At 47.7% G+C, this 14,769-nt stretch overlaps 1 protein-coding gene across 1 annotated transcript in view; it reads left to right on the top strand.

Moving 5' to 3' along the window:
- ZnT86D (solute carrier family 30 member 7) overlaps positions 1 to 14,492 on the top strand; it is a 35,190-nt gene extending 20,698 nt beyond the window's left edge. Inside the window, exons 6-11 of the mRNA XM_089555056.1 lie at positions 387 to 524; positions 3,924 to 3,989; positions 5,462 to 5,597; positions 5,987 to 6,077; positions 12,349 to 12,498; positions 14,141 to 14,492. Of these exons, the coding sequence (XP_089411182.1) occupies positions 387 to 524; positions 3,924 to 3,989; positions 5,462 to 5,597; positions 5,987 to 6,077; positions 12,349 to 12,498; positions 14,141 to 14,188 (629 nt within the window). The 3' untranslated portion in view covers positions 14,189 to 14,492. The remainder of the gene's footprint in view (positions 1 to 386; positions 525 to 3,923; positions 3,990 to 5,461; positions 5,598 to 5,986; positions 6,078 to 12,348; positions 12,499 to 14,140) is intronic.
- The last annotated feature ends 277 nt before the right edge of the window (positions 14,493 to 14,769 follow it).

The following is a 14,769-nucleotide window of genomic DNA, read 5'->3' as shown; positions in this document are numbered from 1 at the left end:
CATTTAACTGGGACACCTGGTTTATTTATTTTTTTTTATTCATACAAGTACCTGCAGTGCCTAGGGGCATTATAGTAGGGGGGACAATAACATTAAACATACACCTAAAATGAGCATGTCAACAATGCTGAAAGTAAACTGTAAAGCAAATTTCTTTAAAAATAAGAAAGAAACGCACCACTGAAATGTCAGCACGAGAGACAAGTTTTGAAAGAACGGAAAGCCTCTGCGACAGATTGGCCACCAGGAACGACTGAAAATGTTTACCCGTTTTACATTGCAATGTGAAGAAGTATGAGGAAAAAAAGCTGGTAACATGCTAAGTTCAGCCCTGCCACGTGTGCAGTGGGGTGATACTTGAGCTGGTGTATCCTTTCCCTTTGCAGGTGACAGCCATGGCCACTCTCACTCCCATGGCCACTCTCACAGTCGCTCCCACGACCACTCGCACAGCCATTCGCACGGCCATTCGCACGGCGATGCCCACTCTCATGGCAACGGGCATGGCCACTCGCTCGGCTTTGGTGAGTACAGAAGGGCCATTGTTTTTTGCCATTACTTATTAAGGAGGGATGTGGGGATCAGGTCGCGAAATCGCGAGAAAAGTCGATTTTTGAAAAGTACACTTTTTGGCATCCCCAACCCTGTTTCTATGTTGTACTGAAATATTTCACCCAAAGATAAACTTTAAGCGCTCCAAATAAATATATTTGTCGGCACCTATGCGTAGACAATGTGTGCTAGCTCAGAACTTTCAGGCTTGTTTTCTCGAGAAAGTTTATTTTGAGCTTAATACCTTGTTTGTGGAAAGCGTAGCACAGCAATGGGTGCATGGATTTTGACCCCGTCTGTTTTGTTGTGATCAGTGAAATGTGGTCTGCGTGTGTGGCGGACCCAAGGTTCTGGGATGCAGCACTTAGTTTCGCTTAGTTGTGAAACCGCTGAGTTTCGGTTTCGCTTATCTCAGCTTCGCACTAATCCGCGTCGATGACAGCTCAACTATCTGGCATCTACCAGCCAACCAACCCAGCTCAGTATCATTTTGGGTGCTGCTTTCCGCGTCACTGGTGTTTTCTTTCCCCATTCCTTTTTTCTCGTTGGTTCAGTGCCGCTGAGCCAATTCCTTTGCTTCCATCCTCATGGTTGCGTTCTTCCAGTCTGCTGAAACTGCACGCTCCTCGTGTGCCGCTTGCTGTTTGTGTTGCTCCACACACGTGACGGTAGCGGTGATGCTTCACCGAGTCACACCGTGAAGGATGCAGGAGGCTGTTAAGATTTTGGCACAGTTCTGCTTCGATAGGGACAGTGAGGAGAGCTGTTGCTGGGAAAAAACAGCGCTAAGACGAAGGACAAAGAAAAGAGGACAACAGGACCGGCGTTGTCCTCTTTTCTTTGTCCTTCGGCTTAGCGCTGTTTTCTTTCCCAGCAACATGTACCAACTAGCTCAAATTTCCGTTTTATTGAGGTTTTTTTTAGAGGAGAGCTGTATTAAAATTTTTTATAGCAAAATATGATAGTTCGGCATTTCATGGCTTTGTTGCCACTAGGCCGGCAGCGAAAGATGCATTTATTTCTAAGAAATTTGGATTCGAAGTTGGAAAAGTTCTTCCCGCCTCTCGGATTCAAACCAGGGACTCTCTTATGACGACACAGGACTAAATGACGTGAAACATGACGTGCACATGATGTAACGCAGACTCCGTGATTTCTGGCCGCTAGCGGTGTGGCCTAGCAGCAGCCGAAATGAAAGCTACCGCCGGCCACACGTTGAAGGCATCTATCGGCTATTGCGGCCGTCGCTACCATCGCTTCTTTTACGTTTGCACCGGCATTTTGCCAGTGTTACGATGGATCCCGTTCTCAAAGTCGTCAACGAAGTTCTTGCAAATAGACACATTTAGCATACCGTGTACCTTGTTACCGTTAGCGGAATACCGGAAGCCCGCCTACCGCTGGTGAGCAGGCGCTGATTGGTCCCGATGCTGCAGGCGCGCGCGTAGCTGCCGGGCACGTGGCGCCATCTGGCGACGTCAAGGAGATTTGCGCATGCATTGGCTGCGCGCGGGCTCCCAGACCTCACGTACCGGTAACGGGAACACGGTACACAGTATGCTAAAAGTGTCTAACAACTTTGCCCTGCACTTCAGCGACCTCAGCCCCACAGAGTGTCAAGTAGTTGGAAGTTGACTGGCACAACCGGGAACGTTTCGCCGGATGAGCGTGCGAATACTCAAGGTGCTCTTTACGCTGCAAACTGCCTTGTACGATCACCGAAAATTGTGCCATCATAGTTTTTAATCGACCATGGCGATCATCTGACCAACCTTAACAGGCTCCTTCAAAAGTTAACTAGCATTTGGAGCGGCACTTGGAGTTCCTCTGCTGTTCCGCGCTTGTAAATCGAGGCGCGTCAAAACCGAAACCATGCGAGCATGCACAGCGCATGGACGCGAAGTGCCATGATATACCGAAACTCATCTGGCCGCCTGTGGCGCCGCTGAGTATTTATTTTTTCGCTTACAACATTCAGGTTGTCTCTTGTCGGTTTTCCTTGTGTGATAAAAGCGCACTATTGGTTTCAAAACAAAACTTCAGTATTCAACCGCGCAACCTTCGTTTGTCAGCCTCAGTGATTCGTGGCTTCTCGTGTCCCAGTGTTGCTAGAACCATTGGTTCTAGCAACACTGTCTTGTCCTATGACGTCATCACGCTTGTACTTGCGAGTTTGGCCTGTGGCGGCGATACCTGTTTTTTGGTTCTTGCTCTTTTCTACGTTACAAGAGCTTTGTTGTCAGTATGAGTGCCGTTTTTGTAATCAGGAGCTGGTATTCTGCCGATGCAAGCCAACTTCAATTTCTCCTTAGTGTCCCTTTAACAGTGTGTGCGTGTAATAAAGCATTGATGGAAATGTGAGAAATAGTCATTACTGCGCTGTTGCTATTTTAGAATCTGGCAACCATTGCCCAGTTTTTCACTATTAAATTTATTGTCACGCAAGCAGTTCGTGACAGTTTTGTCGGGGTCACTCGATGGTGTGAACTTTTGGATAGTTCAGACATTTTTTTCCGGTTCCTTGAAGTTCGAATTGACGAACTTTTACTGTACTGTACTGTGGTGTGGCTTAAAGGTGCACTGAAGAGGAATCTGAACTCGTCTTTCTGCTCCAGGAACTCAAATCTACACATTCCGAGCATTCCTAGAAACTGCGACTTATTGCCCTGTTTGGCCGATTTCCTTAATTAAGTTGGATTAACATCCGGCTCCCGCCTTTTTTTTTTTTATTCCCCGCATAAAGTAAAGTGCATGAAGTGCCCTGCATGGAGTGCCTTTCAGGCAGTCGCGTGGCGACTTTGCTTTCGCTTTTATTTTGTCTCTTTGAGGTTTCCATAAATAAATAGGTCTAGTCAGAGAGTACACGACTGCAAATTAGGCCCTGGGAAATAAATATATGCATGGACTCATTGCTTTCGCCGATCACTACGTATCACTCCGCCGATGGCAGAGCGGCAAGCTGCCACGGGACTGGGTGGAAGGTTGGTCGACTCCTCCCACCGTATGCGGGGAATTAAAAAAAAAAAAAGAAAGATGGCAGCCGGACCTTAATCCGATTTAAATTAGGGAAATCGGCTGTACAGGACAATAATTCGAAGTTTCCAAGAACGCTGGGAACGTGTAGACCAGTTCCAGCGGCAAAAATATGAGTTCAGATTCCTCTTCGGTGCACCTTAAACCGGTGACCTGTCCCCGTGGTGTTGAGCCTGAAGGAGCTGCCATGGTCTCGTTGGCTGGCATTGCATGACAAACGCTCGCCGCTTTCAGTCTGTTTGGAGCTGTGCCCTAGTCGACACAGTTAGTCCTAGCTGTGTCAGCTAGGGCTAGGCCTAGCTAGGCCTAGCTGACCAGGTCTGCTTTGTGTCTTGCAGGACTGGAGGACGACTGCAGTGGCGATGGCAAGGCGCCCCCGGCGGCCAGGAGCCAAATCATGCAAGGTCTGGCTGCTACTTGTTGGGATTAGCTAAGCTGCAGTCAGGGATAAAAGTCTCTGGACTGCTGGTGCCACACGTTAAACTGTATCATTAAACTGTACTAGTGGAGGGGAAAGGGAAAATCCTTTTCTCTCACCTCCGTATAAATGGTCCTGAGCAGTGGCTAATAACAGAGCTATTTTCTTTGTTTACAGCGCACGTAATCCACAGACTTTTGTGCCCTACTGTACATAGCTTTGTGTGGCTAAGTAGGAGTGACGTAAGCCGATGATGTGCGTAGTGTGCATGTGTGATCCGATACCGATGGTGACGCAGTCGGATAGTCAACCGAGATCCAGGCAACAGAGTTGATATAATAGTAAAATGCAAGTGTTACAAAAGCTATATGCACATTTTTGCCTGCAACAGAGTTGATAGAATAGTAAATTGCAGGTATTACAAAAGCTGTATACATTTTTGCCTTCCTTCAGAGGAAGTCCTTGTGCGCTTATGTAGTATGTTGTGGAAGTTTTTTGTCGAGAACTATGAAAAAATTTTAGTGCAGGGAACCTGCTAAAATGTATGGCTTTGGTTTCTCTTGATGTCAGGGAATACATTAAGGGCACAGTTGTCACTCTGCGTATCATAGGGCGTAGAATAGTCCTTTGTTGGGCTAGCTGGTAATCCATTGAAGCAGGTACTAGGAGCGCACACACACAAGGACACACAGGGAAGTGACGAACACAGCGCTGTGTTCGTCACTACCCTGTCTGTCCTTGTGTGTGTGCGCTCCTAGTACCTGCATCTATCATAGGACTAGAGATATAGGGTTTTGCAGTTGCCACATCATAAGCGGGAAGAAAAGTTTGTATCCCTGTTTTGAAACGCTGTAGAAAATTTTCCAGCCTCAGCAGCTTGCTTTTTTCCGGTGACACTGGCCATAGAGCTTGGGTATAGCTGTAACTTTTGTCTCGTAGTAAGATTGACTACAGTACTTACCTGACTCAGCTACAGGTGATGCAAACCCTTAACCATCTGCGCCGAGTGTGAGGAACTGAAAGCACTCTAACGCAGAGTTTTTCCCGAAAGGTGGTGGTGGCACCATCGGTCGTCTGCAGAGGAAAGTGCCACAGCGCGAAAGGCTCCTAGGCGAGCATTGCAAGGTGCGCAGGTCTTTTGATGGCGCTACCATCACTTTTTGGTGGCAACCTTCCACTGGTGGCTTTCAGTTCATTGATCTCGGCACAGAAGATTCGGGTTTGCATCATGCACGGCTGAACCCAGGAAGTACAGTTGTCAGACTTGATACAAGACAAAAGGTACGGCAATATCCAAGCTCTGTGCACAGTTTCGGTGCAAATGAGCCAGCGGTCGAGGTACGAAAATTTTTAAGTATTCATCGTAAGGATGCACAAGACTGCGTAACGTGTGTACAACAGCGAAGCATGGTTGTACGCGTCTTCTCAAGTGTGTCATGCGAGGTTGTTCTGGCGCAGGTGTCTTCCTGCACATCCTGGCCGACACCCTGGGCAGCGTGGGTGTCATTGTGTCGGCCATCTTGATGAACCAGTTTGGCTGGCTGGTGGCCGACCCCATCTGCTCCATGTTCATCGCCACCCTCATCGGCGTCAGGTGCGTGGCCGACGTGACGGTGCTGTCCGTCATCATTTGGGATGGAAACAGCGTTTTGATTTTGACAACTTTGAGGGCTGCCCCAACCCAGGAAGGGTTGCTTATTAAGCGAATGTCTCACAAAAAATTTCTGGCTTCTCTGTCATGAAATTCCCTGATTGGTTGAGATTGTCGTGTCGTCATCAACACCTAGTGACCACCGGTGGGGGCGGCAGAAAGTTAGGTGGGCGGATGAGATTAACAAATCTGCAGGGACACGGTGGCTGCAGCTCTCAAGAGGACAGGGTTAATTGGAGAGACATGGGAGAGGCCTTTGTCCTGCCCTGCAGTGGGTGTAGTCAGGCTGATGATGATGATGATGATGATGGACAGAGGTGCCTCCTCCCCAGTGTGCTGCCCCTTCTGCGGGACTCCGTCTATGTGCTGATGCAACGGACACCCCGGGAGCTGGAGGCCGCTTTGCCCACCTGTTACCAGAGGGTGAGTGTGGCACGCTTTTTACCCATTTGGTGAGGCAAAATTTCATGCTGGTGGTTCACACTGATTCAAGAAGTGCCTTTTTTAGTGCCCCGTTGTGTGCTCTGTTCGTAGTTAGTTTAGGTATCTAGAGTAGCGCTGAAAATAATTCCCAGTTCCTGGCCGTATCCTACAAAAGAACTGCGGCAATAGTCGGCGGGCTGCAGTCTCTGCTGTATGCGATTTGCACACAGCCACGCTGCCAGAATGCATTCTTCGGCACTGTCCGAAATTTATTACTGCGTAACCCACATAACAGGCCCATAATAATGAGTGCTGTGCTAAATTTAGACTGTCAACGCTACAAAGGTCCATTCCAGACACAAGATCCTACATGGTGCAATCGTTTGTGGTTGGTTTTGTGTTGCCGTTGTGCACATGTGTGGTCCAGACTGTTTTGTCTCAAAGTCTTTTAGCCACTCATTGCTGCCACGACACGGGTTCACATTAAAATCCCTCGCTGCACGAAATGACTGTTTGGGCCAGTAACATGTAGAGTACTGGGCAATATGTACACTGGCACCTATAGACCAAAACCAATCTGTGTTGTAAGCAAGATCTGCTGTTACCGGCTGAGACAATTGGGGTGAAACTTGGAGTGAAAAGTAGGGTTAGTACCCATAGGGATACATGGATGCAAAAGTTTTCAAGCGGTTCGCTCATTTCATATGGCACCTGTGATGTTGTCCCGTCATGAAGAACGATCAAGCTCATCCTAGAACAGATTCTGTAAGCCTGAAGCGTTATTTCGAAGGCAGTGTAGTTTTAAAACTTCGCAGGGATGGTTCTTAGCTTGGGGTACGGAACTGGAGCACGGCCCTTTCAAACACATGTAAGCAGAACCTTCAGAAATATCTTTCTCGTTTCACAGAGTACCCCTGTAGGCGGCTGGTTATTAGGAGTTGGCGAGTGGTTTGAAAAGGTAGAGTGGGAGAAAGTATGCTATGTCGTTTCAAAGCTATCTCCACGACACATCTGTGTTGTGAAGCCGCACGTATCCCCTAAAGGCGCTTCATCTGCTGGGTGTTTCCCCAAACCATGCAAGCTTCTCATGTAGCCCGACATGCTCCTGCGTGCGGTGCTAGTTATCTTACAGTGCTAGTTATCACATTCAAGAAAACTTTGCACAGAATAACACAAGATGGAGGGAGAAACGTACACACACACGCCCTCCGTCTTGTGTTATTCTGCGCAAAGTTTTCTTGAATATGTCGCTACGCCAACTGGCCCAATGTTCTGCTCTACTAGTTATCACAGTGCTAGTTATCTGCTACAATGCGCGGTTCGTTTATCATGCTGTTTAAGGACTGTCCTCAGTGCAAATCTTGCTCTCATTGGAATGGCATTATTTGCGAGGGAATGTAGCGTGCGTGGCAGAAGCCTAGACGATAAAGCTTGCGTGATTCAGGAAAACAGCCAGTGGATAAAGCACCTTTTGGGAGAATGTCTGGCATCGCAACGCATACCGTATTTACTCGCATAATGATCGCACTTTTTTCTTCAAAAAATTGACACAAATTTAGGGGTGCGATCATTACGCGGGGTAAATTTTTAACAAAAAATTCTGAGCCCCGAAAACGCAAACAAGTTGCAGGTCAGACTACCCTTGTCACTCGGGTAACTAGGGCGCGCTACCCACGACGCCGCCAATCGCGGCTATCGCGAACCGAGCTTGGCGATCTCGGCTTAAGAGGGTTCACCAGTGGCAGTGTCCATAGGAAATACATGGGAACTTTCAGAAGCTATACCGTGTCTAAACATGGCTCGATTTTCATGAGGTTTGTGGCAGCGTTTTCGTCTTTAGTGAATAGAGGAAATGTTGCGGACAGATTTTATTGTTTAAGTTTCATTTTTTTACCAGTTAGACGCAAAGTTCCAGAAAAATGGTGCTTTTAGATATGTCGAACTTTCATGTCATCTTGGGAAAAAACTAAGCCAAATATCAAAATTTCGTCCGCAACATTTCCTCCCTTTTTCTTTCTTGATTGTTAAGCCGCAATTTTTATCCATATCTAACCTAGTGTTTGTATTTTACAGGCTTTGAAAGTTGTGTATGTATTTTCTGTGGTGATTTGAATTTCGCGCTAAAATCTTACCAGTGCGACGTGGCTCCACCTGGCGACAAATTATTTTGCCGCTACTACATTCTACCACCAACTTCTTGCTTGTCTGTGTTCGGGCGCACACTTTTTTTTTAGAACCTGGACGAACTTGATTTCTTTCTTTCCTTTTTTTCTTGCTTGGGCTGTATTTCGGAAGGATTCTGCTTTTTTTTTTTCTTGAGCTTGTGGTGCGAAAAGGAAGCGGAATGCAAGGCCACACCCAAAAGCACCTGACCTCCACCCACCCCTCCCGCAGCACACACAGTAAGGCATTGTTCGCACCAAAGCACACGCGAGTCGAGTTATCGGGTCAAAAACCGGTTACTTTGTCCACGTAAACGCGCCGAGTCGCGCGGAGGGATCGGGGGTTGACTCAACTCCACCCTGCCCCGATGTGCTTGTAAACGCTGCCGGGCCGAAAGGAGGGGAGAGGATAAATGCAAACTTGTTTTTCACTTGCGCTGTCGCACCTTCGAAGCAGCGGTGGTGTGCCTCAATCTTGGCAGTGTTGTAGGCGTTACCGAAAAAAAGTAACTAAATACGTTACTCGTTACACTAAAAAAAAAGAACGCGTTACCGCCCTACGTTACCCACAAAAAAAGGTAACGCGTTACCGTTACCGAAAAGAAGTATCGCACGTTACTTTGCCGTTACTCCATGGCAATAAATTTTATTGAGTGTCATCGCTGTAAGAACAATTTTATAAAGCTCACACTTCATTTAATTCCAACTTCACAAAGAAAACAGCTGAACTCAACAAATTTACAGTAATTTTGGTGTGCTTCTGCTTACGAAATTACGCGGAAATTGTGTAGCAATAAAGAAATGCTTACATGTCGTAGTTCCCGAAAAAATATATTAGCGCACATAAACAATTTCTTTTTTACTTGAACCTGCATAATTATCGCAAAAATGCGAGTGTTTACGTCAAGGTGTTCAAGGTCAGCTTCGCTCGCTTAGGAACTCAATAACCTGAAACGTAGCCGCAGTTGCAGAAACAGCAGGTTGACTGCAATCCCCTTTTCTGTGCTGTACCATTGTACTCTTTCGACGGCTCTCTTGGGGCCATCTTGAAGTAAACTGGCGACATTCATGAGTTTGCTCAGATGAGGGAATGCGAATGTGTCGCGTGGAACGAGACCTTTTGGCTGGAAAACAAGCTTACGCAGAAACTGACTTACAGATTTTTGAACAAATGGTCCATTGGTGGCTCGGCATGCGTCCACTCTTTAGAGAGTTGTGGATGTGAGTGGTTTGGGGGTGAAGACAAGTGTGTGACTGCGTGTTCGTGCTTTTTTTTTTAGTTGAGTGCGTCGTCAAGGGCAGGTGTTTTTTGTCGTGCATGCGAGCCGCAACAATGGTCGTCGAGAACACCGGTACAATTTGTTTCTTTGCAACATCACTTTCGGCGTTTTTTTTTTGAAAAAGGGGCGGAGGGGGACAATTGAAATAAAAAAGTAACTAGCAACGCGGCACCTCACGTTACCGAAAAATGTTAACGTAAGTACGTGAACCGTTACAGTTCCGAAATGGTAACTAGTACGCTACTAAGTTACCGAAAAAAGTAACGCGTTACCGACAACACTGAATCTTGGATGCTACCACTGCTCGCTCGCAATGCGGTGCTCGACGCTTGGTGTCACTGCTTATGAACCGGTCTCGACTAGCCAAAATCGAGTTCATGTAAATACGCGTCGGTCGAGTTGGGTTGACTTCTCACAGCCCGACCCCCGACTCAACCTGGCGTTACTGGTTCATGTAAACAGAGCTAAGCAAGCACTCGCCTATGCAATGCCAAAGTTTTCGTTCAGTACAGGACGCTCTCGGTGCTTTTGCAAACCACACTTCTCGTCCTTTTAAGTTTCATCCAACTTTGATTTGCTTGGTGCCTTAATTGTTGGTGCTTAGAATAAGCGGAAGATGGGTGTTCGGCGCTGGGAAACCTCCTACGAGACTAGGCAAAGTAAGCTACAGGCTGTCACTACAACCCAGGACATGCTTCTGTAGCTATGTAAGGAAGGCTACGCAGGAATGGGAAGAAAACCAGTCATAAGGCCTTGTGCTAGGAGCTCCTTTCTTTCCTTTTATTTAGAGACTGACTACATAGGTGTTCAACACAATGGAACCTTTTCTGGGTAATGTCCTGCGGATGCACCAAGCCTCTCTTCCGCCATTTTAACTGACCGCACCTGTCTGCTCAGGCGAAACCAGTAACCCCACCCTACCACTGTAAAAGAATTTTCGCAGAAAAGAATCAAGGAAGCTTAGGCAACCCAAACCGGAAACGCTAAATTGGTGGGTTACTGGGAAATGGTCCATTGTATGACCCCCACATCCTTCTGTGCTCAATGGCTTGAGATGGGCTAACTTTTTTGTGCTTCCGTCCCCACAACCTTGGCCGCATAACTACAGAAAGTTATGGGTCTACTTTTTGTACGCGGAAGAACGAATACTTTCGTGTCGCGGTCAAGGGTCGCGGTGTAGTTTACACACCTGGAGGGGCAATAGAACTTCCCTTCTTTTTGGGGTACTCAGGTGCTGCCATCTATCGACAGAAAAAGTTCAAATCTGAGTTGCCTTGTAGCTGGTGAGCCCTCTTAAGTCGTTAACCGATAAGATAAGAGTGCGAAGAGCGCACGAGCTGGCCCGCTTCAAGAACGTACTTTCTTCGCGCTAAATCACGTTCAAAGAGCAACGCATCAAAATAGGCAGTGTGTATAGTGCTGCACGACGGCGCTTTTATGCATCCTTCGATCTCGTCCGATGGCGCAGCAACAGCTAACAGCAACGTCCCGCAGCGCTCAACTAACGCATTTTACCGCCGTTACCCCGAAAAATGTCCGGTTCTGCCGCATCGTTAAAGTAGGCGACAAATTCGGAACGCTCGCAGCACTAGATTCCGCGAGCTTACCGCAATGATGCCGCCCGCGAGTGCGGCGGACGACGACGCTCTGTTCTCCCTAGTCGTCGCTAGGCCTAACTTGTTTCGTATCGAAGCCACAGTGGACGGCGCTTTTGAACTGACCAGCGCTATAATGAATGTTCTACTTATAATGCTGCCTTACTGACAACCTAATTGCTTCGTATTAAAAGAAATATATGCGATCGATTTCAGCGACGCCTTAGCAGCGGAGCTGGCATGCAAGCAGATAGGGTCACTCGCGCTGCAACGGCGGCAGCTGCTACGCGACTGTGAACGTAAAACAAGCTTGTATTGCAGTTATTACTCCTACCAGCAACTCTGTACAGGCCAGCGATCCTCAAGGCGGATTCATTTTTGACGTTCCCGTATCCCAGGGCTTATTATTTACGAGAACAATAAAGTTTAACCGGATCACCGCATCACTTCGTTGCACCGCAACCCAGAACGGTGGTGAGCCTGCGACAACGGCGAACCATGATTCGAGATTACCGCAGATAAGTTTGGTATCCGCGATTAAGCATAACCGCATTTAGACTGCCCGTGCGACTGCAGGTCCGCCAACAGGCGGCTGCTGCTGCAATGCTGACAGAGCAAGATGGTCTTCTGCACGTGCCATCTGTCAGACAGATAGCAAGTACGATCATCGTCGGCTAGACTCGACATCGTCGTCAAATTGCAGCGGCAAGTTCAGGGTGCGATCATTACGCGGGGAATAAAAAAAATTGAATTTTGCGAACAAAATTTGGGGGTGCGATCATTACGCAAGTGCGATCATTATGCGAGTAAATACGGTATTTTTTTGGGCATTTGATAAAGATAGCTTCTAAACGACGAGTCGCACTCTTCTTCGAAGCACCAGCCAACAAGCAGGCAGCAGTGACATGCACTACACAGCATGTGCCATTGGGGCTCTTCAGACAACTTCCGAAAAAAAGTTCTATGATGCAGTGAACTCATAGAGGCTTCATCATAGAATTTCAGACAATTTGGATGATATTCTATGGCACCTCTATGATTACTGTATGATTTTACAGAAATGTATGACATTTGTTTGATAATGTTCTACGATTTGTATGATGTCTGTGATATTTGTATGACAAACTGTATGAGTTTATTGCATCATACAACTTTTTTCAGCAGGGAAGTCTGTGCCGCACGTTGAATGAATAAGGATGCATCATCCCGAGTGTTCTGTGTGTTGATGATGCAGGTGATGCAGCTGGAAGGTGTGTACAGTGTCCAGGAGCCCCACTTCTGGACGCTGTGCAGTGACGTCTACATCGGCACCCTCAAGCTGGAGGTGGCCAAGGGGGCCGACGTCAGCTACCTGCTCAGCTGCACCCACAGCATATTCACCCAGGTATTCATCCGGGGCGCCACGTGCTTGTTTCACATTTGATGGTGCTGAAGGTAGTCCACTGCCAAACATACTTGTCTGTGTTTAGCTGCCAGTGCAGAATTTTGGTCTGGTTCGTGCACATTCTGAAGGGACACGAGACACGGAAAGGGGAGACGCAATTTAGAAAGAAAAAGTTCTTTATGAAAAAAGGTCTATTACCATATATACTTGTCTAAAGGCCACACCCATATAAGGGCCACACCCCCAACTTGGCAGCCGGTATTTCGGGGGAAAAAAATAAATAAAAAAAATCAGCCAGAAAAATTGCTTGATGTGTGCATAATTTGCCCAATATGGTACAGTGAAACTTCGTTATATCGAACTAGTAAAAAATCGTAAAACAGTTTGCTAGAGCCGAAATTCATAATATAAAATTTCGTCCGAAATGCACGCAATAGCATTGAAAGGACAACAAGTCATTGAAAGGACAACAATTCTGGCGATCTTTACAAGAGAAGCGGATAGATGTTTTCCCGGGTTTTGGTGGCCTTTCGAAGACGCTCGCGGCTATTCCGAAGACCGCAAAAAACCGAGCGCCAGGTTGGCTCCCCCGCACAGCACCGCAAGCGCAGGTTAAGCGCCGGCTGCTGTGGCTTCTCCGCATCACAGCCGTGTCGCGTGGAAAGCGGTACGTCAGAGTGAAAGCTGCCGCCGTTTTCACCACCTCCGCGACAGCCGACATGAGCGCAGGATTGTTACTGCATGCTTACAACCACCAGTGCTGCTTCCATGGCCCTGTCTATGAATTCCAAAGGCGTGAACGCGTGCTGACAGCCGGACTGCAACCCTACACGCCGCTGTTGGCAAGTGCGAGATGGAAGTGCAAACCTTGGTGCGAACGCGTGCCGCATCACCACCAGTCACTTGTGCAGTGCGGCGAAGCCTGCCGCCTGCCATCCGGACACAGTTTGGCGCCGGGGAATTCGATATACCTGTTTCATGGCCAGCCGCGTTCAATATATAAAGTAGAAATTGCATGAATTAGTCAAAAATATTTACGGAGAGTTCGATATAGCCAATAATTCGTAATATCCGTGTTCGTTACATCGAGGTTTCACTGTACATTACACTGGAAGCTGATAGACGGTAACTGCCTGCAACACTCGTCGTCCCATGCACCGAACTCTACCTGGAACCGGTAACATGCTTTCCCCAGTACTGAGAGCTCGTCTTGTGTGCTTGGCATTCGCACCAGAAAGAACAAAAAGTTACGCTGCGCGAAAAAACTAGAATGGGGTGCATCCACGTTAGTGGCATGCTTCGTTGCGGCAATGCGTAGCCTGCCAGGCTCGGGCGCTGTAGCGGCGGGCCCTGTAATGCTCCTGGGTGCTGTAGGTACAGTCGCAACGGAAAAAGATTAGCACAGTGACGTGACACCGGAGCGCCAGGTAGCAACGCTTGGCGCTGCGGTTGCGAGCACGTCGATAACAAAAGTGCCAAGGGGTGTTCGCAAAGCAGGGCGCTGTACCAGCCGCGAAGTGCAATTTTCGTCACTCCGGTGATGTCATTGCGCCAATCTTTTTCGTCGCGACTGTACTTGTATAAATATAAATAAACAATGTGCATGCATTAATAATGTGGGCTTGCTTGTTCTTTTTTTCAGGCTGGTGTGAAGCAGCTGTACGTGCAGATTGACTACGCACCCATGTGATTGGACAGTGGTGGAACCCGTCTTCCTTGTACAGTGTGGACCGAATGTGGCCAGGGCATCCTCGTGGAACGGGGGGCAGCACAGCCTTGTGGGTCGAACTCTGGCAGTGCCACAAGTTGTGATGCAAGAAATTCCGGTGCAGCTCGCGTTGCGCTTCGTACCATGGTTTTAGGGAACGAGGGAAGGAGATGAGCTTTTACACTTCATTACAGTTGCGTCAGTGACATGCACGATGTATGTACTATGTGGGCTTGGAACCATGCTCACAGCCTAAATATATAAAGAAGAAATTGTGAAATGCAAAGTCTGTGTGTCTCGTGGTTATCAAGTTGCAAGCAGAGGATTCACGCTCACATGTGAAGAGGTTCGTTGCATGCGGATGTTAACAGCCATTGAGTTTCAGGTAAGTGATGGTTTCTTCTGTGTTGCTGGTATCTTTAGTCGCTGGTAGAGAATGGTCTGTCCCTGTCTCTGTTATAGTTGAATGTGCCATTGAAGCAGGATTTACAGAAAGTGAGGTGGGCAGAGGAGATTAAGAAGTTTGCGGGGATACGATGGCCACAACTGGCGAAGGACAGGGT

Source organism: Amblyomma mixtum, chromosome 1 (genome assembly GCF_055824585.1).
Source record: "Amblyomma mixtum isolate Tamu chromosome 1, ASM5582458v1, whole genome shotgun sequence".
NCBI lineage: Eukaryota > Metazoa > Arthropoda > Arachnida > Ixodida > Ixodidae > Amblyomma > Amblyomma mixtum.
This window is presented reverse-complemented; position numbering and strand designations above follow the sequence as displayed.